This window comes from Ursus maritimus, unplaced genomic scaffold, assembly GCF_017311325.1.
Source record: "Ursus maritimus isolate PB19 unplaced genomic scaffold, ASM1731132v1 scaffold_15, whole genome shotgun sequence".
NCBI classification, from domain to species: Eukaryota; Metazoa; Chordata; class Mammalia; order Carnivora; family Ursidae; genus Ursus; species Ursus maritimus.
The window spans coordinates 27,974,987-28,001,094 of NW_024423897.1; the positions used below are offsets into that span (position 1 = coordinate 27,974,987).

The 26,108-nt window shown below is 37.1% G+C and overlaps 1 protein-coding gene across 2 annotated transcripts in view; it reads right to left on the reverse strand.

Annotated features, from left to right (window-relative positions):
• PARP8 (poly(ADP-ribose) polymerase family member 8) overlaps window positions 1-26,108 on the reverse strand; it is a 174,555-nt gene that overhangs the window by 82,996 nt on the left and 65,451 nt on the right. For both annotated transcript variants that reach the window (XR_005834861.1, XM_008692558.2), the window contains one exon: window positions 1,172-1,209. Coding sequence is in view for 1 of the 2 variants with exons in the window: in XM_008692558.2 (XP_008690780.2) it covers window positions 1,172-1,209 (38 nt within the window). In the remaining variant the exon portion in view is untranslated. The remainder of the gene's footprint in view (window positions 1-1,171; window positions 1,210-26,108) is intronic.

The window sequence follows — 26,108 nt, forward strand, 5'->3', positions numbered from 1 at the left end:
AAATATGATCCAAATCATGGAGAGTATGTGAATAAATGGCTAGATTTTAATAAGAATTTATTCTAATTTATGACACTGGCAGATCACAACAGTATATGGTGACCATCTCATTTTATTAAGTCAGAACGTTGGAAAAAAAAAATATATATATATATATCAAAATATAGGCAATTAAAATTTGCTGTTCTTTGCCACGAAATATGATAAACAATAGATTCTTGCATTATACTCTTTTCTCTGAGGTAAACTAATCAAGGTGTATTTTTTTCTGCTCTAAGTCTGCAATCCTTATGCTCTTGTTCAAGATAAAATTATAGATATCACTTGTGAGGAAAATACTAAAGAAGAACATCTTGTTTGTGTCTTCAAATTGTCGTAACTGAAATGTTGGATTCTGCAGCCTGGGCTCTATGAGATGACATGTGTCTAGAAAATAGGACTAACCATGGCCTAGAAGAAAAACACTTGTTTGAAATGGATCTGCAGCGTTCTTGGCTTCTGCTTCTAGGGACAAGGGTTTGTGGGCCTAGTAACCTATTTCAGGAGACAGACACACAGTGAGAATAGCCACGCATGTACAAGATACTTAGTCTAACGCAGTGGTACAGTCCACAGGCTCTGGACTACTAGGTTCAAGTCCCAACTCTTCTTCTTACGAGGTGTGTCATCATTCAGGAGGAAAATGGTGATGTTATGGTAACAATCTCATAGGATTGTGGTGAGAATTGTTTAATGGTTCACATACTTAGAGAAATGAAGACAGGCCTATTTTAGCTATTACTATTTTTAGCTATTAGTTTAGCTGTTATTCTTACCGGTTATATTCATGTTATGAAAAGCCAAATGATGTTCCAAATCCAACAACTAAACCAGTTCAGGGACTCTTTGTTTTACTTGTAATGAGATAAATACATACAGGCTGAAGCTACCACATGGGCTCAAGTAAATGACTCTTCATCAGAACACTAGTTTGATCCCGGACTGCATCTCAGGGTTAGACATGTATCTCACAGGCAACCAACGGAATTCTTCTAGATCTTCAAGTCTTTTCCTGCCAACATTTCGCTCCCAGATATATTTATATACATTCTCCATCTCCAGAAGAAAAAAATATTCAAAGAAATCACAACACGAGTATTTGTAATAAAAAATAGGAAGCAGAAAAGCATACCTGGATAATCTTCAGATACATGTACTGAATAGGATACACTGTTAAAACAGGGAAAAAAGAGAAAAGACTCAAATTACTGCTTAGGCAGATGTTTTTACAAAATAAAACCCAACCTCACATTACCCATTCATTTTTACAGATAGAAGTACAAACAAAAAAACCTCTTTGATATCTGACATAGGAAGCTTCCAGGTTCTTAAGATATATTTTCCATGAGTATAAATGGTTTTTGAAATATCTTTCTCCCAACAGTGGTACTTTTAGTATAGACAGGTCTTTTTAATCTCAGCAATATTTAATATTCCCTAATCTATGATCATTTGTGTGTTTGCGCAGATTTTAGAAATCTCTCTCTCTCTCTTTTTTTTTTAACCTAAGTATTCCTCCTATTTGGTATGGCAATTCAGAATTTAAACATTTATTTTTAATATTGGTTCCCCACAATATGCTGTGCTTTTGAAACATGTCCTTTTCTTCAAAGAATTAACAACCGGATGACAGTGTAACTAATAGTTATTCATCAGCCAATCTCTCATCATCATGATATATAACAAATAAACTCTCTCCCGTTCTCTCAGAAAGATGGGGTTGCTTTAAAAATAACTTTCAAATGGCATTATTACAATTTCACAACTCCTTTCTCAGGAACCCTGCCGCCTTTAGCTATTACCTCAGTGACGTATGGGAAGTTCTCAGGCTTACTTGTCCACTTTCCTATCTCTGTCAGCTAGACTGTAAGTCTCTGGAGGTTAGAGTCCATGTCTATCTTTATTTTTAACACCGCCACCTATTATAGTGCATGACACTCAGCACTTATAGCTTTCTGAATGGATCAGGGGAACTGCCGCCTGCCAGAGAAAAGTCAAAATTTAGTTTAAGTTCAGCCAAATTAACTGCCTGCTAAGACCAAAAAACAAAACAAAACAAAAAAAATCAATTCTCTTTGAAAGAACATACAGAATAGAGTCAATGCAAAGTATCATTCACAAAGTAAATTCAATACAACCCAAATTACTTGACATACGAGCAAGCAGGAAAATCTAACCTGTATTCAAGTGGAAATTTGACCCAAGGGCTGGAATTAGCTCACAATGATGTTAAAACAGCTAATATAAATATGCTTAGGAAGGAAAATCCAATCCAAAGAAGAAACAGATGATCAGGGTCTTGTGGGAGCTAGCAAAAGGGCAAGCATTTTGTATTACTAAAGTTTCAGGAGGTGGAGAGAGAAGGAAAAATGCAGGAAAAAAAGGGCTGAAAATTTCCCAATTTGGGTGAAGGACCAATGAACAGACTGAAGAAGCCCAGAAAACCCCGAACAGGGTAAGTACAGAGAAAGCTAAACCCAGGTACACAGAGTCAAACTGCTGAAAACCAAATATAAGGAAACATTTTTAAAAGAAGACAAAAACTTGACACATTACATACCAGAAAATAAGAACTAATGTTTTCATAAGAAACCATGGAGAACAGAGGACAATGGAATGATAAGAACTGGGGGGAGGGAAGGTAGGGCTGACAACTATGAACCCAGAATTCTATATTCAAGCTGTAGATCTTTAAAAATGAAGATAAATTTTAAAACTCACACATAAAAGAAAATTGTAGATATTTGTCCCAGCAAACCTAAAGTAGAAAAAAATCCCAAAGTTCTCGAGGTGAATGGTATCAGAAAATCAAACATCCAGAAGGAATGAAGAGCACCAGAAATTATAAGTATAAAAGACTATTTTTCTCTTAATATTTTAAAAATACATGACTGCTCAAAAATTCTAACATTTCGCTGTGGGATTTATAAAATATGTAAATGTAATACACATGACAATTACAGCATAATGTCAGGGAGGGGCTAAATGGTCATACACAGTTTCAAGGTTCTTACATCTTATATAAGATGTTGTAATACTAACCCTAAACAATAACGCTAAGAAAAATTAAGTATATACTGTAATCCCTAGAACAAAAATAAACTTAAAAAGAACAATAGATAGATGAAAGTGGAATTCTAAAATCATTTTGGAACATTTAATCCAAAAGAAAGCAAGAACAGAGGAACAAAACACAGAAGGGACAAATGAAAAACAAACAGTAAATGGTGCCTCAATCTAATTGTAGCAAGGATTGCATTTAATGCTAACAGACGAATTACGCTGAATAAAAGGCAAAGATGGCCAGAATGGATTAAAAAAAAAAAAAAAGGAAAGATCCAATTCTATGCTGTCTTTAAGAGATTCACATTAAAGGCCCAGATTGAAAGTAAAGGAGGGAAAAGTTATACCATACAAATGGTAAGCATAAGACTTAAGTGTTTAAATTAATAACAAAGACTTCAAGACCAAGATGCAAAGAGATCATTCATAATGATAAAAGGGTCAATTCATCAGGATGAAGGCACAAGAATCATAAATGTGTATGCACCTAATAACAGAGCTTCAAAATACATGAGGCAAAATCTGACAGATAAAGGGAGAAATGGACAACTCCACAATCATAGTTTGAGTAATTAATAGAACTAGACCTCCCCAAAATCATTAAAGACATAGAAAATCTAAAACAGATTTTCATTAAAAACTATAACTGCACAGTATGTTTTTCTTTTCAGGTACACAGTGTTCACCAAGAAAGATCATATACTGTGCTATAAAACTAGTCTCCATAAATGTGAGTGGATGGATTGTTGTGGTTCACCATAGTTCGTACCCTGGGTTTCCTGGCTCATCTGGCTCTTATAACACTAAATCTTAAATCCTCAAAGAGCCCCTGCCTTATAGATTTGTGAGTGGACTTTGGGTTATGTGACTGTGGCCACAGACAATGCAACCCCCCCAGGCAAGCCCAAGTCTGCCAGACTCGACTAATCAAACCCCTAACATGGGGTTTGTCCATGGAAAGAGATTACACAAAGACAAGAATGAATAAGGAAGTGAGTAGGAAAACAAGATGGTTAGTAATGAGACCAACTATTGATATACTGTTCTTTCACAAAGTATATTTAATTGTTTAATTAACTCAAAAAGCATTTCTTGGTAACCTGATAAAAGACAAACGTGTTAATGTTAGCTAAGATTTAGGTAGAAAAAAATCAGGAGATGATTTTGTATGATTAATTCAGGAGGAAACAAAGAATGTAGAACATAAAGAATGTGACAGACACAGGAACTTAAACAATTTAAAGCACAATAGAATTTTTTTTACTTTTTATTTTTATGTAATTATAGGTTTACATGAAGTTGCACAGATAGCAGAGTGGTCTCATGTAGCCTTTATCCAAGTTCCCCCATTAATTATATGTTATACACCAATAGTACAATATCAAAAGCAGGAAATTGACATTAGATAAAGTTTGCATATAGTTCTAGGTTATTTTATCACATTTGCATCATGTACTCACTATCGTACATCAAGATACCAAACTATTTGACCATTCAAGGATTTCCCTCATGCTACGCTCATTAGAGTCAAACCTGTCTCCCTCCATCCCAACATCCTCAACAGCCACTAATCAATTCTCCATCTCTTATAATGTTGTCATTTCAATAACATTATACAAATGGAATCCGAGAGTATGACATGAAGCACAACAGGATTCTGACGCAAAGTTAGTATTGTGAAAAAATTACTATGATTGGCGATATTTAGGATAGACTGAAGATGAGGGAGACTGGATTCAAAAGCGACTGTAGTAGCAAAATATGAGCAACTATCAGTGGGGAGGTAAGTAACGGGGAGGAGAAGGCAGGAACAAATGGCAGATGTTGGAGCCCAGCCAAGAGACCAGCTTTGGAAATCATGGCCCTGAATCAAACGCCAAGAATTAGAAGATAAAATAACCACGCCAGTGATGCTTCAAATAAGCTGGGGGAAATACACACTATGACCTCAATGAATTTATTTTCCCACAAGTCATCCCCTTAGACAATGGAACTACACTATGTAGAAATGAAATTATCGATGATCAAGGCAACCCTTCATGTGGCAGTACTATGTGACAGAAGCCTGGGATCTTGCCAGAGATTTTACTCAATACTAAGCTGAGTTAATTCCCAATAGCCTACCATCTCAACCAACAGGAGTTGGCTTCATTTCTCATCCATCTGAATGTCTAAACCCAAAAGGAAGCCTTAATACGTTCCCATGTCTATCTCCAATTAGGGAGCCTGCTGTAATCAGAGCCACACAGACAGAGATCAAATTCCAGCCTTGAGCCTCAGTAGCTGAGTGCATGCGAAAACTTACTTCAACACCCTCAGCTTCAATCTCTTTCCCGTAAAATGGGAGAATCCAGACCTACAGTACAAGCCTGCTGTGATGATTTAGTGGTTTAACAGGTGTAAGGTCCCCAGAACAACGTCAGACACAGAGCAGCAGGTGCTAAGTAATTCTAGTCAGCTTCCAGTACAAGCAAAGAAAATTTACAAAAATGAAATGTTACATGAATGAATGTTTATTGGAGAACTCAATTTACTCAAAATCACAACATATTACATTAATCAGAGACCTAAACTAACACTGATGATTTTATCTTATGGTTGTATTATCCTCATGATTTTAAGAGACATTTCCGGGTTCATGATCATACCTAATTTTTCAAATACAAAATAGAAAGCAAAAGCCCTACAAAATGACTCATCAGCTCCCGTGCTATATAGCATTTTCTTGGTAGTACACCAGAAGGAAAATCACCAGGGCTGTAAAATCCAAATCAGTTTCACTCTGTGGCTTACAGAGTTCTTAGGGAAACAATCTAGTACAAGCAGACATGGATGATTAAGCTAAAGGACCTAATAGGCAGGGCTGGGGGGGGGAGCAAAAAACCAAGCTTAAATAGATACAGGAGTAAGGGTAGCATGTGCTGTACATACTGAATACTAAAGCAGACAAAATTATCATGAGGAAGTGAGTGGGAAAGGTGAACACGTGAAGGAAGAGAAAGGTGGAGCAAGCTCTGAATTCTGATTCAGGAAAAAAAAGGCCTTCAAAATTTTAGACTCCGCTAAACTACTATTATACTGAGATGCTTTGTCAGAGGAATTCAGTCCGTCACTCTGTGTTTGGTATATACTGCCTGTACTGCACAGCACTGGGTTTGATTTTGTTTTGTTTACAATTTTATTTATTTATTTATTTATTTGTTTATTTATTTATTTATTTGCCAGAGAGAGAGAGAAAAAAGAAGGGGTAGCAGCAGGCAGAGGGAAAAGCAGGCTCCCCGCTGAGCAAGGAGCCGGGTGCAGGACTCAATCCCTCATGCCCTGAGCCGAAGGCAGACACCTAACTGTCTGAGCCACCAGGCGTCCCTTCCCCACCCCCCACCCCTGCCCAGGTTCTTAATATCACACATTTAAGACAAGAATCTATAAATTATTTCTATAACCTTAATCATTTCTTAAATAAAATGGCTGCTTCCACCTCTTATTCCTCTGAAAGCAACTGTCCCTACCAAAGATCTCTCTCTACTGCCGAGAACCTCTGAAGGAGATCCTGGGGGGCCTTCAGATGCTCACTACCTACCTAATCCTGTATTTTGTTTCGACATGTGTTTACTTCTGTAATTAAAAGCATTCATAAGGTCATTATTATGCGTAACCTCACCACTCACTCCATTACCATCCTATTTCTTCCGAAATGCCTGCAAAGAAGTATGAATAGACGGAGTTTAGATCTAGTTCCCAAGTTCACAAATCAAAGAAGATCCTTTAAAAATAGTAGGGAGCTGAGGAAAATGGCAGTTTTAACATAACAGGGAAGGGAACTCGGATCCGAACACAAAATTGTTTTAGATTTTTAGACCTCTCGGAGGTACTGGATTCAGTGGCTGTATTTTACAAGTGGGCCCCAAAATGTTTCTGCCACCTCAAACTCAAGAGTCCTGGATTCTGAGTTCATACTTTCTCATCTACATCCGGGGGTTTTGACAAAGCGAGCAAAACCCAGTATTTCATTGTATCTTTTACTTTACTCTCTAAAACAATCTCTCTGATAAACCAATCCTTCCATAGCTTTTCTTTCCCAGTTAGATCACTTTAAAAATTTACATGAAAAAAAGCAAAATGCAGAAACTGACAAAACACTGCAGCTCCTGGCCACCAGTCCTCCATTCTACTCAACAATGTTGCTGACTGCAGGCCTCAGCTCTGTACATTCACGTCCACTTGCAAGACAACAGCTTAGACCTGGGGATGTATGTTCCCTACCCCATTCCCAGACCTCCTGGGAACCTACCAGAAGAAAATGCACTCTGATACCTCTTCCCCAGTTCAGTGTCACAGGGTGAAAAAGATCCTGTCTGGCTATCCATCTCTACAACCAACTCTTGCATCTCAAGCTGGAAGGTGACTTGGCATGCTAGAAGCTCACATCTGCTATTCTGATGCAATTTACTTCCCAAAATCTTCACTATCACATTCATTATCATTTTTATCTTCCATAAACATTTTCTAAACATCCAAGTCAATGAGCTATAGCACCCTCATCATTTACCATTATTAGCTAACAATTGTTTTGTCATTTATCCAGGATTAGGAATTTCTAGGGCACTCTCTTCCTCTTTACTTAAAAATCTTCACATCACCCACATCCATATGGACAACGTTAAGCTGCATATGGTTCCATGACCTCATCTTCCCTTAATTTTAGCTCACCAAATCCATGGCTACACCTTGGACCCTGGCCTGAAGCATAATTGCTCTCCTAAAATCTCAACCCAGTGTCCCACTTTTTAGCCACAATTTTATAACTTTTCAGCCTCCACTCTTTTATTCCTACTCACTGACACCCACCAATTCCCATGCTTTCTTTCACTCCTTGTGCTCTTCATAGTCCCTTCCAGCTTCATTTCCTTCTTTATGTGACATTAGACCCCTAACTGCTCTCCGCATACCATGTTCAACTCCTTCAGCGTGTACCCCTATTTTTCCCATGCAGATTATCTACCAGACCTAGAACACCCAACCACTGATAAATCATTTCTCAACTCCCTACACTTGGGCTATGAATGCTGTTGGAGAGGACAGTGGATCGAAAGCATCTATGCATCCACGCCAGCTCTGCACAACCTTGCTCAGTAAGCCCTCATACCCTCTTCTGTGTCTTCTTCTTAATAGATTTTTCAAACCTTCACAACTTTCTAACATCCTGTAACAACCCGCCCTTTCAACTACCCTTATTAAGATAAAATAGATCATCATATGGCTACTCCCACTAGGCATTTTTTCATTTCTTTCTCCCACCAACCACCTATAAGCTAATACTTTCTCTTTGCACCCAGGAAGATGGAAATGTCTGTTCCTTTATCTAAGACTAAACCGTCTAGTTGATTTATAGATGCCATAAGTGAAGGGTCCATTTGGGACCTTGTTCCACAATTTGAAATTAATAAAAAAAAATCTGTAATTACAGACGTGTGAAAAGATTTACTCACGAAGATATTAATGGTAGCACTATTAAAATGAAGACGTACCCAGAAAGTCAAAAATGCCAGTAATAGGATTATATAGACTATTACGTACATATAATGTAACACCAGGCAACTGTGAAAAAGTAATGGTGTAAAATAATATTGTAATGAAAGAGACACGTGTTTCTGATGCATTAAGGTACATACAAAAATGTAGACAGCTACAACATATTTTCATTAAAAATATGTAAATTCATATTTATTTACTACAAATACATACTGATAGAAGCATGGCTAGAAAAATAATGACAAATTTCAACATTTGTTATCTCTTGTTTATTGGCTGAAAGGGAACTTTATTTTTTGTATCTGTATTTTTTCAATCTTTATGATAAGAAATAATAAAAAGGGGAGGAACTTGTAATGTTTAAGCTCTCCCTTTTCTAATTATCACTCCACTTGCCTTCTTAAAATCAAGTTTTGCCAAGAGTCACTAAGCCCTTTTTGCTACCTGCCCACTCGCATGTGGACACTCCAACCTGGCCTCCACTCCTAGGACCCCACCGACATTCTGCTGCTTCACAATAGCACTGGCCTTTTTTTTTTTTTCCTGGTCCTTTTCTTACACAAATTCTCAGGCGCATTCAAATAAAAATAAAGACATCATGAAATCCTCCTTTCTTGGCTCCTGAATCCCACATCTTCCTGGGTCCCCTCTTATTTTTGAAGATGCTTTTCTGAGTCTCTTGACTTTTGATATTTCACATTTCATGCTGTTTTCCTATTTCAATGCTTTCCAGTCCTGACTGCTCTATTTTTTCACATGAGTAATCTCAACTATACCCATGAGAGTCTCCTACCAGCCATGAGCAGAAGGCTCAAAAATTCCCCATCTCCAAATCAGGTGGGCAGCTTTTTTATTTCCCCCCACATTTCAATGGGATATTCTGCAAGCAAACTAAACCCAACTCATACAAAACAGAACTCACTGCGCCTTCTTTACATTAATTTTCAACTCAACAAATTAAATACCAAGAAATTTGGGGCAAATAATAGCAGCACCTGCTGTTAGGAACTATAGATCTACTTTCTATTTGACCATATCAGGGTGCAAGACGCTTGGCCACTTTCTGGAGCAGGGTAAGTCTGAGTTAGTTGATTTGAGGTGGGACCTGGAGTGTGCATTTCTAAAAAGCACGCCAAGTGATTGTGATGAAAGTAAGCTTTCATCAAGACCCTGTTTCCAAAAAACACAGATACTGACTCTATAAAATTAATGCTAATTCTTTAATATGTCTTCCAGGGCTCTTCATGATCTGACCCATAACTCTCTGACCAGCCAAAACCCTACCAAATACCTAGAGACCTGAACTGCTAAATATTTCATATTCTACCATTACCAAAACAATTCATTTTAATCACACAAAGGAAAATGGCTCCAGGCTCTGGATGTGAAATCTGACTCCACCATTATCAACTGTGTGACTAGAGCTAGATAACTTCCACTCTTTGACTCAGTTTCCTATCTGTAGTTTTCTATCTCTTAGGGTTGCTAGAAGGAGTAAACTGGTTAATACATGTAAAACACTTTGAAGGAAAGAAAAAAAAAAAAGACACCAAGCACACCAAAGTTTCCAATAAACATTAGCTGCTTCATTAGTAAATATCCTTATCATTATTATTACTCCTACACATAGACTTAGTTTCCTGCAACACACTCCCCACTCCCCTCAAGACTCAATCTCAAGGACGACTTCCTATGAAACTTCTCCAGCAACCCAGGCAGACTTGGGTGTTTCTTCTGCTATGTCCCACCTCATCTCTAGACTGAAGGTACAGACCAAACATTCTCATCCTCAAATTCCCCCGGCTTCGACACAGTCACTTATCACTCAAAAAATAGTTTCTGAATAAACGAACGAATCATATCTTTTTCCAAAATTTCTAGAGGATATACCATGACAGTCCTTGACAGACTATGTATTACTTCAGCAAGTGCTGAAATATTTGATGAAAATCAGCAAATGTTGGTAACTCAGCAGTTCTCCCTGTGGGTCCACACCACCGTGCAAGGGAGTATCAGGCTCTTCTGTCACCTTCTCTTCATAGGCTTTTTGTGATATCCAAAACAGAGTGGGTTCTGAATGCCCAGATCATAGGTATTCTCTGTATTTCTCATTTTCAAATCTACATACTGAAGGTGATACTTGCATTATTACCAGTCTTGACAGCATGAGTTGAAATTCAGTGACACTATGTAGGGGAAGATCTTTGCTCCAAAAAAATGGAAGCATCACAGCTACTTTCAATACAAACAAGTAGAAATGTTAGCATTTCAAACTGATCATTAGTTCACTAGTTTACTTGTCAGGAGAGTACTACACAGGAAAGTCCTTTTTTAACCTATCTTGAAACCTATCTTTACTCCTATCTTGAAAGTATAGAAGGAAATGTCAGTTCTCCTAGGCAGAACTGGAAAGTGGTATAGAAAATGTTTGAGCAGGGATTTGCTGGGACATGATATATTCTGTGCCAGGAGCAAGCATGTTTAGTCAGGCCTATAATGACAACCATATATATATATATATATATCTCCTAGCTGCCCCTCTTCTGCAGCATTCAACAGTAAGACAAGAGACTAAGCTCTCACTCCAGAAGACAAGACATATCTTTCTGGCCAATGAAATAAATTGTTGATGTAGGACAATTTATATTACCCTTTACAAAGGTAAAAGGGTGAAGATGCTTGCCTGATAAATGTTGTTACTCAATAATACATATGTTCATACATTCAAAGCTTATTTGATAATTTTTAAAGTTATACTTTCAGTAAGTGATGTAACAAGATTAAAGTAATGCTGTTCCTTTGTGTGACTTTTAGGGAATTGACTGAGTCAGCAACTTCATGCTTAAATATTATATTATAGGTCACATGCTTAGAATTTTAAGTAAACCATCTTCTCAAAAGAGATGAACTCGAAGGACCTACGTCCAACTTTGCTTAGTAACCCAGATGCATGCTTTATTTAGGATATTAATATGCCATATGGTATGAGCAAAATTTTTCTTTTATACTGCCTTAGTCAAAGAAGAGAGCCAACTGCATATTTAAATAAAGTTCCGTTTCTCTCTTATTCTTTAATTATAACCAAAAATAAAAGGGAGGTCACAAATGCAATTTCAATGGATAGAGCATGGCAAGTCATCAACATTAAATTTATTACATATAAATATCATTTCCATATTTCCTCCCCAAAGCTTTATGTCCGGACTTTTCTTCTCTGTGCAGTTTGCAACTAATTCAACAATCTTTTTGATAAATATTCACTAAAATGTAGATGCTTTTCCCGCCACGGTTTTATATCTAGGTTCGAGTTACACGTGGCTGCTACTAATGATTTACACAACATGCCAGGACTGGAAAGCCGGATATGATCAAATAATTCTAAAAATGAAGTAAGGCTTTGTGGAGGCAAGAAAACATGCTTTAAGAAAACACTATAAATATTCAGAGATAACTACAACAAATACTAAGCTATTACCTCGGCAACTTTCTCAAATCCTTAAAGTATTGTAAGATCAGTTCTTTCCAGATAACTTCTTGTGGAATATCAAGGACAATTCTTAATACCACCTGAAGACCCTGAAGGATTTGGTCTACCTACTTGTCTCATCCCCAACTTGTCCTGCATTCTCTCTGGACTCCAACAAAAAGGATCCCCTTTACTTCCTAAGCATGCCTCATTCCCTCTCCCTGGAATGCTCTCCTCCTTTTTGCCTTAACTCATTCTCATCCTTCAGTTCTCAACTCAAATGTCACCTCCTAGGAAGAAACTTTGTGATCACCCCTCCCCGACTTAGATTTTACTCTACAGCAGTTATGCAGTTTGCAATTCTACACTCATTTGCATGACATTAACATCTGCTTCCTCCAGGAAATATATAAGAATGGAAGGCACTCCTGTTTTCTTCACCTGAACCTCCCAGCAACTATCATATGCCTAGGATATAGCAGGAACACTGTAATTAATTGTGGAATGAATGTTTATTAATAAATGTATAAATCCTTTAGCTTTCCAACTTGGAATAATCTTCCTCACAAAATTACTTAGCAACCGTGATTTAGTTTACAGCCTGAAGAGCACAGTAGAAAGAACACAGACATTAGAATATGCCTTTACAAGCCATGCGAGCCTGAGAAAAAGAACTGGCTAACCTCCTGCTTATTTGTGAAGTGAGATAACATCTACTCTTAGTATTGTCAAGAGGATTACATGGAAGATGATAAGTGGAAGAAAGCAGCTTGTGTAATAAGAGGAGACAATCAATAAACATATTTCTCAACTCGCTCCCCTTCCCCAAAACTCAAGCATGAAAAGATACAAAATAATTCTGTAATGGACATCTTTACTATCCATGCCCCTCCTTCCCCTCCCAAGCCCTTGGGTTTGCAGGAGGAGAATCCCTTCTCCCAGGGGAGAAAAGAGCTGAGCAAATGGGAGAAAAGAGCTGAGCTAAGCCAATCAGATAAGCCTAGTTTTGGCTGGTAGCCTTTTAACACCTGTGGTAAACAGAGAAAGGTAGAGCCCAGAAAATTTTGGAGATGGAAGCAGAGGCCTGATCAAACTAAACCTAAATCTCCTTATCAAATGTACTTTTCAAGGAACAAATAACTTTCTTTTTGCTGTTTTTTTTTTTTTTTTTTTAAGATTTTACTTATTTATTTATTTATTTTAGAAAGAGTGTGTGAGTCGGGGAGGAGCAGAGGGAGAGAGACAAGCAGACTCCGTGCTCCACGTGGAACCCCATGTGGGGTTCAATCCCATGACCCTGAGAGATCACGACCTAAGCCAAATCAAGAGTCGAACACTTAAACAACTGAGCCACTCAGGCGCCCCCCACCTTTTGCTGTTTTAAGCCAGCCTAAAACATTTTTTTGTTTTTCAAGCAAAATCATCCCAACTTGTACACAGACCTATTAAGCTGCTTGAGCTGTTTCAATGTGAACATCTACAAGCTATTTAAACTAAAAACCCATAAACATAGAGCCTTAATTTAATTTTATGATTTTTGTTACAAAGTGATTTACTTAGGATTTACTTGAGTGATTCACTTAGGATTTTAAATAATATTCACACATTTTATAGAACTTGTGACCTGAAATCAACTGTAGTAAATAAGATACTACACAAGAAAAGTTGCAAGTTCACAGGTCTTATTATTTTTCAGTTTGTCAAACATAGGCCATTTTCTTTAGGGTATGTTTTTTTTCTTTGTGGTTAAATGATTTTTTTAGTTCTTCATAGGCATTTGGTTTGTTATTTTGTTTCAATATGTATATATGTATATACAGTTGGATTTGGAAAACTGTAGTCCCAGCCACTGCTCTTCTTGTTTGTTTCTGGACTACAACCTTTTGGGTAGTCAGCAACTCAGCAGGAGAGAGAGGATACTTTCAGACTAGAAAACAGTATTTCTAAGTGCTTGCTACAATCAATTAGCCTTTCACTCTTCATTAAGCTTTTGAAAAATGATTTGTTCTCACAAGATTAATGTGGAAAGTGTAATTATTTGAAAACAAGGGTACTGTACTTAAATATGACATATTTTGACCACAAAGTTAACTGATTACTAGATATTCAATTAACAAATGCAGTTTCATTCTAGCCAGTGAATATGTAACTAAAAGGTAGTCTCAAAGTAAAAAATACATAACACAAAAGGAGCCATGCAAATGGTTTTAGCAAAGGAAAGGTGGCAGTTGTAACAAGTATAATAACCAGTTTTGAATGCAGGTCGAAACTCAACACTGAACTAGTATGTTGATTTTTCCTGTGCGAGGAGAAGATTCATGGAGGCAGACTCCACGGACCCTAGACCCAATGAAACAAGAATGACAGAAGACTGAATTAATGGATGGGTACCATTTAATTGTAGGTATTTGTTCAGATATTGTTGAGGCTGTCTTAATATTCTATTTTCTAATGGATATATGAGGAAGACTTTCATCTTTTTGTTTCCTCTTAAGCTATACCTAACTTTCAATTTGGTAGACATTGCTTTTTTCAACTGAAACAAAACATTTTAAGACAGCATCTAATTCTCACTGACCTCTCCAGAATTCAGAAACGAATGAGTGCCCTTACTTTCCATGACCACATAGTTATTTTCATAGGTTCAATAAGAATTTTCCCTTTCTTTTTACCAGAACATTAATGGACAAATCAATTGTGTAACAAAGCTACCCCTCTAAGATCATATTTGAAAATGATTTTCATTTAATCAGAAATGACAAGCAACTACTGAGGGACAAGGATTGACTTTACATGTGGAAGTAATGCTTACAAATCTCTCCCAAGAAAACTGGCCTAACACCTGGCTGATAGGTTCCCAAAGTTACAAGAGGGTGAGAAAGGTCACTTTCAGTCAGGACAGGATCCTGCCTTGGCAAATGTTGGGATCCTCAACCAGACAGAAATTCACCCAATTGCATAGATACTAAAGATGAAATGTGTTGGAGAGTTTATTGGTTTTGTTTTCCTAACCTCAGAGAAGTAAATAATAGAGGCTTTTAAGAGTCCAATCCAAGGTTTTTAATAAAAATTTCTCAATCACCTCAATAGCTCATGGTCCTAGATCTGCAAACTCAAGGAGGCCTCTATGGCCAATTAACATTCTTGCGGCAGCATTTTTTGATGAATTACCTTTGTAAATTATTTACGCTTTCGGGAGGAAGACTACAACGAAAAACGGTCAAAAACTTGAAAATGAGCAAAAAAGACACTGGATGTTTTCCACTGAAACAATGGACCCTGCAGAGATTCTCTGATCTAAAGCGGTTTCTGATTAATGTAGCTATTTTTAAACCCTGCAGGGATAAAAGCTAAGTTATTAAAAAAAAAACACAAAAAACCTGATCATAATGCAAATTAGTCCTGTTCATGGCATTACAAACGAGCTTTTTTCAGTAAAGAATATATATCTTGATAAGTTAAATGTCTGTACTGCCAATTCTCATTGAACCATCTTTAGTATGCAAACATAAGCAAAAAATTGACAAATGAATGCCTCCCTATTTCAGATTAATTTAGGTGCTAAACTGATTTAGTCAAGTTTATAAATACAGTAGATTTTGCTTAAAATACGTGTGGGTTGTGAAAAAGTTACAAGTAACTAAAAGGTTCACAAGCAGGGATTAGTTAAATAAATAATGGTATATCCATTACGAAGGTCTGCAGACACTTAAAAGGGATGTAGACTGTAATCTAATAATACTGTCACCCCATTTTTATTAAAAATTTGGATGTACATATCTTTATTAAAGTGTATTCATAGTTGTATAGGGCTTTGTTGGGGGAGAGGGGCATAAAGGTATACTTTCTGGGGAGAAGCCTTCTTGGATGGTTGTTATTGCTGATGAGGTTTGCTTTCTTTTCTTCCAATTCTTCTGGAATAAATGTTTTCATATTAATCAAATATACCTCTAGAGGAAAACTACTAGAATTAATTTAAAAACTGTATTTCACAATCCACATAAGAGTATATTCATTAATAAAATGGGGAAACACCTCTATATCTCCTGGCTAGATCCTATACATCTTTCAGCAATCAGTTTGCATTTTTACTTTCTAGAGGCCTCTCTCTCAGCTTCCCCTCACTCTGTCCAATCTGATGCAGACAAGATTAAGACCCCTTACTAAACACTGTCAGAGGGCCCCTTATGACCCCCTCTTAAAACTTTTCATAGCTATAATTGGGGTCAACATCAAATCAATGCTTCTTTCCCCTACTAGATATAACTTCTGTATGTATCTTATTCACTGGTGTGTCCCAGATGCTCAATATATATGCATATTACATCCTAAGGAGTGCACAAAATATATATATAGCTCCCTTGCCATGTACACTGAATGATTCTTAAAATCTGGCAGAGTAAGAAGTATTTAATGTATTACTAAAGATAAACAAACCTAAATCCAATCAACTTAAGTCTTTTTAGAAGTCTGATTTTAGGAATGATGAATAACACTTGCCTTTCACTCATGGAATAGATTTTTTACATACGTAATATTTTAAGGGATTCTAATTTGACCTATAATGTGTCTGTATGAAGCAAATCACCGTAATGGAATTTTATTGCACTGTATAAAGTCCTGAAGTAAGAACAAAGGAGTCACACTGTCTGTGTTTATACTTTATATGCAGGGGGCTCAAGGCCATTCATCTATAATTCAACATGCTCAAAATCATGAAAATATTACATCTGATATTTGCAACATTGATTATAAAATCTGAACAAACAATGAAGGGCACTGGAAGGTCTTGAAATTTCGATATTTGCAGGCCATGCAAATATGTTTAAATAAACTGTAGAAAATACTCTGTTCAGAGAGCTCCCCAGGAACCAAACAAATGAACACTGAATCCCATTACAGCACTACCACATGAGAGAAGCAACCATCAATCTGGCTTATAAAAATGTTCTTCCAGTCACTTAAAGCCCATTTGTTCATGATTAATTTCTAATATAGCGATACATTACAATGATAACTAATGATACCGAAGCTCTAGAACATAGGTTTGTCTAACACTTGGTTCTGCATATATAATCTTGTTATAGTCTGGATTTAGGGTGGGCATAAATATCACGCTGTCTCAGCTTCCCTTTCTAGGCAATGCATGGTTAAATCTGTGCCTTGGCATCCTTGATTTTGGCACGGTGAATTTCACTGAAGAAAATGGGAAAACTCCGGCACCCATGGAAAGTCACTTCTCTAATCTCTAAAAATAGGCAAACCTCTTCGCTTCAGATAAGTCAATGAAGAAACTTCTCAGGTTACAGAGAAAAGCAAAGAGAGAGAACGAGAGAGAGAGAGAGAAAGAGCATTATTAACTGTTCTTGTTCAGTCAATCTGAGAAAGAAAATGTATACTAATCATCCTGGGAACATTTTGCAATTTGGTTGAGAATTACACATTTCTAAGGACATGAAATAGGAAAAAAAATCAATTTTACACAATTTTATATAACAGTAAATACATCACTGACAAACTGCAGGTTGTTTAAAATGATTATGTGATGTTCAGCAAACAATTCACTTATATGCTGCCCTCTGTTATCACATACAGGCTGAGTTTGTAGGATAATCATCACTTTCACGTCCAGAGACAGCCCGAAGCAAACGAAGAACTGGATACTCCCACACCATCGCAAAGGTCTTTTCTTCTCTTTCTCCTCTTTTTCTTAAAAGGGCCAGTAAGAAGGAAAATGATAAAATTTCTGTCGTGAGCTTTCCCAACCCCCGTCTCTACCCTCAAGAAACCTTCAAAAATTATTATGAATTTCACATATACCAATTAAAAAAAAAAAGATAAATATCCACACAGGATCTTCAATAAAACCTCCTTTTTAAAAAAGAGGAAGATAAAGTTCAATGTTAAAAGCCTCTGTATCGCTCTTATTTATACTTTTACATTTAATATCATCATATCATACATTCCCTCAAGACTTTCTGAATGCTTCCAAAATTACTGCTCATAACAAAGTACACTTACATTCAATTTCTTCATTAGAAACTCTTCTAATGTCCAGTTAATGGGGAGCAAGAAAATACTCCAAATGGGACAAGGTCACTTAAGGAAGACTTCTGGAGGTAAGTGTATAATACTTGAGAACATACTAGACATTGAGGAGTACTACAGATGAACCAGTGTGAGAATCAGATCTGTAGAGAATTGTAGGGAAACTGAGCTGGCAGGGAAACAAGTAACCTAAATGAATATTAAAATGAAGCCTCACGCGATAAGAAGAGATGGAAAGTGATGGTAAAGACATTAGATTCTACCGCAGATAGCGACAAAACACCCTTTTTTGGTGTAACAAATTGTGAGGTTGTGAGTCCATAACTGATGAGTCGTTTTCTAAATTGTTTAACCACCGTTATTTCCATCCCTGAATATAGTTTAATTAAAATTTAAATATACATGCTATTAAAGCTGAATATAATCTTTCAAAAATTGACATTATAAAATATGAAGTGAAAGTCAATCAGGGAATCCCTTAAAAGCTTTTAAGTTAAAGTCAATCAATCAGGAAATCATTTAAAAGCTTTTAAAAAACTACTTCAAGAATTATAGTTTTTCAAGCAAAAGAAAATGTTGTCCATAAAGTATTGATATTAGCAATTTGAATCTTCAGTTCTTTTTTAAAAGTCAAGTTGCCCACCAGAGAGTCTAATAGACAACATCTGTTATGTCAGAACAAGTTTTTCGTCCATTTTAAATCAGTCTTCTATGACCATAAGTCACAGATAAAAAAGCACTGTTAAGTGAGACTTACTCGGTTTAATTCCTAGAGTTACCAAAAAAGAAAGAAGATATTATGTGCTGAGTAAAAACCGTTGCATGTCGTTTGCATTTGTCATTAAAAAAACAATTCTTACTCCTTTGTTTTCAAAGCCAAATTACTCAACAACATACTGAACGTTTCCAACGCATCCGTTAATTAGTTTTTATGCAAATATCAGTCTGCATATCAACTATTTCTATTCAGAATTTCTTTTTAACCATGTTTAGCAAATCTGTATAAAATCCTGTTTGCATTTGTAGCAAGCACAAAACTGGTTTTAAAAATTACAAGTACTATGCACTAATTTTTATGGATAAGTACCATGGTATACTTTGTGCTTGTTAAGATTCTTTCCCATATAATACGTAGTTTATTTTTCCAAAGTCTAGTTCCACCCTTTCTTAGGGGCAAGCACTAAATTATTGTCTCTTTATCACATTACTTCCAGTGCCAGCAACAATAAGAAACCAATATTCTTATGCTCACATGCTAATAATCCCTCAGGACAATCAGGATGGTAAAGATCACAGTCTCTCTTATCTGAACCCCCAGTGGCCAGGTGTATTTTGAAATTCAGAGTTTTTCATATTTTAGAAAGAGAACAGAGTGCACATTTTACACCTTATCATCAAAAACAACAATACACCTGGAGAGAGGCATGAACATTTCCACAATAAACAAATTCATGTCAGCTCAGATCAGTTTGTCAATAATGGGCCAAATTTAATAACTTTGTTTCAAGTTTCAGAGTTTTTTGGATTTAGAAATTGTGGATAATAAACTGTATGTGTGTGTACACACACACACACATACTTGCATATATTTTAACTTTTAATATCTGAAACGATAACCCATGAGGTCACATTCTGTAATTAAGCGAATATGTAACTGATTAAAAGAAATCTATACGCGAATACCTAAGCATCGAGCCCTACATTTCATGTTTTCCTAATGACTGTACCCAGAAAAAAAAAAGAGAGAGAGAAAATTATTGCAGGAGATAACAAACATTTCCCATCACAGTAAGATTAGATAAATGCTTCTTCACAATCGAAAGAACAAAAAGCTGTCTAGTGATCCTTTATTCAAGGTTCAACAAGCACATCTTCTTCAGCATATAAATAAATTCAAGAACTCCACCGGACTTCCTGGATTTACACGAGCCACACCTGTTCAAGCAAAGGCACAATGCTATGATTTTCCTAGTTTACATTTTCATTTGACTCGAGTCCAACAGACAAACATGTTCATTCTTTTGGACAGAAAAGCAAAACAGAAATCAATTGAAAAAAAGAAATTCAAAATGGAGAGACTTTGTTTTGATTTCCCTCTTTCAAGGCCAAAGAATAAAAGACTTGAGAGAGGGGAGAGATGGAGGGGTGGGAGGTACATAGTATGATCTTGATTTCACAGAGTAGTAGAGTGAAACAGAAGTCAGTAATCACCTAATGCACACTCTCAATGTACAGATGAAGAAACATAATTTTATATGGATTCCCCCATTTCCATGCAGAACCAGGAGCAGAGCTAGGCTTTCTGACTTTTTCCTCTAAGTCATTTGGCCTCTTATGATTTTGTAAGCCGAGCTTTGTTATGGCAAGAAATTTATGATTATTTTGCAACAAGATTCTAATCTTTCCTCCTCAAAATATTTCTGAGGATAGAAGGCACAGAGGAAAGTTACTGTCCCAAAGTAAGCCAAAGCCACCAGGTGTCCCTTCCTCCACAGGTTACAACCTTGTCTTGCAATTAATATACTTAAATTTATGTAGGTGCTTTTTTCATCTGTTCGATTTCACCTTTCATCATTATTAACAAAAGAAATGATTCACATTCTAAAAGTACAGCGTTGTTTTCAAAGAAAGCCACTTACTCTATAACAAAAATATCTTCATGATTTTTGGCAACTAATTCCATCAGTTAAAGTACTGGTTAATAATCAGCACATACACCCAGTTCTGTCCCATCAGCTTTTCAAGAAATAAAAATAGGTCTGACATTTATAAAATTATATAGACTAACAAAGAAAAAAATGATGAGACTAAGACCAAACAAAATCCAGTTAAAATTCTTATACAATCTATACTGATGACTCTAAGTTTTATGTTTTTTAAAAACATATTTCAATTTCAAAAGAGGAAATACACCCAAATGCTTATCCTAATTAGTATCAGACAAACAGTAACACTTCTTAATACCTTAGTTAATACGTTCCCATGTGTGTTCCCTTTGAGAAGGGATTTAAAATGTTTGTATGACAATACTTGCATTCTCAAACGCATCTCGCTCCTTTCTTCTCCCACGTTCCATCCTAAAATAAATTCTGTTCAGGTAACAGACATTTAATAAAAGATAGGAAATGTTTCAAGGCCAGCCTTCATAGTCCTAACACATACTTTTTTCTCCTTTTAAAACCAATGAGTATTTTTATGTTTAAAGTCTGCAAGGTGACAAGAAGGATACTGAAGTTGTCATCAGTGTCAAGAAAGAGTCCAAATTTATCGGTAAGAAAGGGAAGGAAAAACATTTGAGACAGCTAATCTGGAAGAGATGGATGGAAGATGCCTGCAGGAGATATTCATACCTAACTGAAAAGAAATAATTCAAAAAGAGTTACCCTTCTGAACTGCAAAAAGAAATAAAATTTATTCCCATAACACTCATAAAATTATAGTCATAAAAATGGACCATCTATCTGGGCCTCTTATTTTATAGGTAAGGAAATTAAGGTGTGGAGAGGTCTGTCAATTTGTCTTTGGTTACAAAGCACTTGGTCCAGAACTTGGGTTTCCTTTGATCTAGATGCCTTTCATTAAATTTCACCATTTTCACGATTATTTAATTGAATTTGTACAGCACATTTATTAACATTTATATGCAGCAGAACACCAGCTCTTGCTCCAAGTCAGAAATGAATCGATTTAAACCAATCATGAAATGTACTTTTTTTTTTTTTTTAAAGATTTATTTATTTATTTATTTGACAGAGATAGAGACAGCCAGCGAGAGAGGGAACACAAGCAGGGGGAGTGGGAGAGGAAGACGCAGGCTCACAGCGGAGGAGCCTGATGTGGGGCTCGATCCCATAACACCGGGATCACGCCCTGAGCCGAAGGCAGACGCCCAACCACTGTGCCACCCAGGCGCCCCAATTTAAACCAATCATGAAATGTACTTAACAACCAAATGTGAAAAAGAAAAGTCACTTTTCCTCCATATTTTGTTTCCTTAGCAAAGCACCGTTTGTGACTGGCACACATCTAACTCTATTTGGCATCAGTTTTGCAAATCAATATTAATTAGCAAAGGAAAGTTCTTTTAAAGATAAGGTGACTGTTTAAACTACTTTTACTTAGTTTTTCATAGTTGCCAGAGAAATGAAAGCAAAATGTGTCTAATTTTATTTTTTTAAATAAATAAGATTTTCACTTTAGAAGAGGAGCAATGTTCATCAACCACACACTTACATAATGTACCATAAGATTGGACCATAAAATTACTACATTTATGAGAAAAAAAATGTTTTAAATCTTCAGTCAATATTTTAAAAATGAGCTCTTTAGTTAACTTTTTCTATCTCAATGAAGATCTTTGATTTGTCTCATCACATTATTAAATATTTTTCAAATTAACATATAGATATCTCCAATATGAAAGGACGTGGAAAAAATCGAAAATACTCCATACAAAATTTCATTTTGAGTGATATCAAAATTATACCTTGTAAATTATGCAACACTTTAAATTCTGTTGGGGAAGCTATCCATTCAAAAAATATTTAACTTCCTTGATACTAAAGAATTAGTCTTACTTTTTATCTTTGAGAAATATTCTATCAGACACTCTTGGGAAAGGAAAGACAACTAATTCTGGGAGGGGGGTAGCCAAAAGTCTTATGTGGGTGCCAAAAAAGAAACAAGTGGGAGGGAGGGTGGTGGGGAAGGGAGGAAGAGAGAGAAACAAAGAAAGACGGAAAGAAAGAAAAGACAGAAAAAGAAAAAAACGAGTCTATGCAGTTTTAAGAACTGAGGAAACTGTAGGACGTTGATTTTGAAAACGTGATTCCTACAAAAACAAGAACCTGACACACAAATAGATAGTTTGATACAAAAGCAAAAGTGAAGCTGAGACAGCCGTCAATTAAATTGCACTCAGAATATTAGAGAGGAAAAAGAATATGAGAATGATGTCAATTTAAGAATTATGTGAAAGTATCAAATGACAAGTGTTTCTCAGAACTCAAACTGTTAAGATCAACAGATGCATTTTTACCATTTTTAATGAGCTGATTCATAGATAACTCAAAATTCAGATCATTCTTTGAATTCCGTCTAATTGCAATAGCATCCTTTCATCACCTGCCTGTAATCCATCACTTACACGCTTCTGAGATCTAAAATTGCAAATATCAATAAAGCTTCTTCCCTGGATGCTGTCATTTAACAGGGAAACAAGACAATGGCTTAGATATATTCATTAGAATTGAAAGGAAAATACTTAAGCCTGAATTATTTCCACCTAGAAAAATCACACAGAACTAATGCTGGCAATGGTTCTATCTGACCAGCTCTAGTCCCAAGACCCTCCTTCTCAAACAGCCACCATCTTAACCCACCTTGACATTCACGAACATGCCTCTGAGGAAGCAATTCAGTCCTTATCCTATTATGACTAAAAATACTACAAAACAAAAGAGAACTTTTAAAAGCACATAAGAGGTTTTATAAGTACGGCAAATATAAAGCCCTTGAGAGAAATAACATTCATGCTCAGAGTGAAAAGAAGTCATAAGGAACTCTATTCAATGATTAGTTCCCACCCGTCTTTAATAGTCAGAACTCCTACGTTCATTCAACCAGCTATGGAGTAAATGATGATTGAAGACCTACTCTGTGCCAACATAGCTGAATTAAAGTAGACGGAGTCCCTGAACGCAGGAAGTTTCAAGTCTGGCCAAGGAAAATACAATAAAAATATTGCCCAAATAAATGAAAACGACAGCTGTGACAAATGCTCTGAAGGAAGAGGACACCATAAACCGGAGCATAAGACAAGGGCACGTGACTTGCCATCGGTGCAGGGCCGGAGAGTTTCCCACAGAAATCTGTAAAGGAGTAAAAGAAAAGGAGTGGAGGATTTAAACACACCACCCGCATTCTTCCAAATTATCATTTTCTAGCCTTACAGCTTCCACAGTAAAGGTGGAAGGCAGAGACTGTATTTTATTCCTCTAGGTATCCGCGGTATCTAGCCCCCGGCACACTGGAAGGGCAAATCATAATCTGCCTTAACAGATTCTGTTGAAAAGAACGGCGAGCAAGCCTGCAAGTAAGCCCACTACCTGAAGTAGTTGCATTCTGTAAATACAGTCCACATCCACCCTTGCCACAACTTTAAACAAAACACTTGCCACGAATTCGATCAAAGCACCGTATCTACACACAGGAGATGACGGTGAAAAGAGGGATACAGCTTGGCTGGATCAGTGTCCGTCTTTTCCAGAGGGAGCCAAACCCCGTGGGAGGCGAGAGCAGTAGGCGTGGGCACCGGGCAAACTCCAACAGGAGGGAGTATTTGGCATGCGAGGGCCAGGGCTGACTCACAACGTGTCCAAGTGTGCCTACGGCATTTTGTACAAGGAAGTAGCTCGGATGTTCATTAAAAGAAGGGGAGGTGGTCATAAAAATACTACAGCCCTGCTGAGGAGGAGCTGAGGATAAAATGATCACCAAAACTATCACCGGGCAACCCTCTGCCACTCACAAAACACTAGTACGAAGAAAGTGCCTGTGGTTTTCTTACCGACTTAAAAGCCCCGAGAAATCTCAGATTATTCTGATTTACTACTGTGAACGTGATCCTTACCCTATAGCATGGGACTGCCTCATCCTTGCGTGGGAGAGTAGTTTCTAATGACTGCTCTTTCGGTTAGGTCCACAACAAGAAATAATATAAAACACAGAGTGATGTACTGCTCTAAGATGTGAATTCCCTCCCCAGTACATGTCTACTCTTTACCTCTTGGGCAAACAGAGATGCCTGGCTTCTGCCCTTTCAGAAAGGTCCACCGCAAGAGGACAAAGATGATCCACGGTGACAAGTCCTGAGCAGTGCCTCGTACACTTGGATAGGACTTGTCTGTACAATCCTTGGTGGTCCCGCCCTCCGGAGAGAATACTCAGAGCCAGCAAGTCTACATGAGACCAGCATACAAAGCGGCTCCCTTGTGAGTTTTCCCGCACGGGGGAAAGGGAACTTTCTGAATCATCTCTGTGCCCAAGCCAACTTTATTAAATGGAGCTTTGTTCCCAAGGGAATTTTTAGGTGAGACATCATTGGCAATAGGCAACATGCTTTACAGTGGTTGGTGATGCTAATCGTGGTCACACGAGAAGAAACCGCCTCCCCTCCGATTCTGAAATCAAATCTGAGGTACTCCTATCAGTAAAAACACATTCATAAAACGAAAAAAGACATAAAGCTGGAAGAGAGCTAATGAAACCGTTTCCACATACTTCATTCCACAGATTTGTACTAAACACCTTTGATGTAACACGCACTTAATTTCGGCCTTTTTAAAAAGGCCATCCATTCCCTCTTAGTAGGTAGTTGAGGAAACAGGGACTCCTAAGCCTTGAAACACGCCCAGGGTCATGCCCTCCTAAGAGAAACAGTGAAGCTTCAAACCCAGACCTGTCTGACACACCAATAAAAGAACTTAAAAAAAAAAAAAAAAGAGTAGGGAGGGGGGCAACTTGAAGCAACAGGGCATAGCTGGGAAATCGCCACGCAGAAAGCAATCAAACTGCTAGCTACCCAAGAGGAGGCACAGAAACACCGTGGGGGTAGGAGGCCAGCCTCAGGCGGCCAGGCTCTACGGGATGCTTCTACAGTCATGACTGGAAGGAATGCAGACATGCGCTGAATTAGAAAAACTATCTGAGCAGGACTGCTTACAAACCGGTAAGGCCAACACCAGCAGTGCCATTTTGAAACACAACCACCAACAGAATAGAACATACGGGTTGTATTCCAGAAAGACTGACTTAAGCCCTGACAGATCTTCTACAGCTGTGGTTAGTCAGCTATAAACCCTTTTTTAAGTACCGGTGTTGTAAAAACTGTATAAACAACTGAAAAGGACTGCTGTGGAAAAAAACAATTAGTAAATTAATTAATTACTCTGTAATCTGT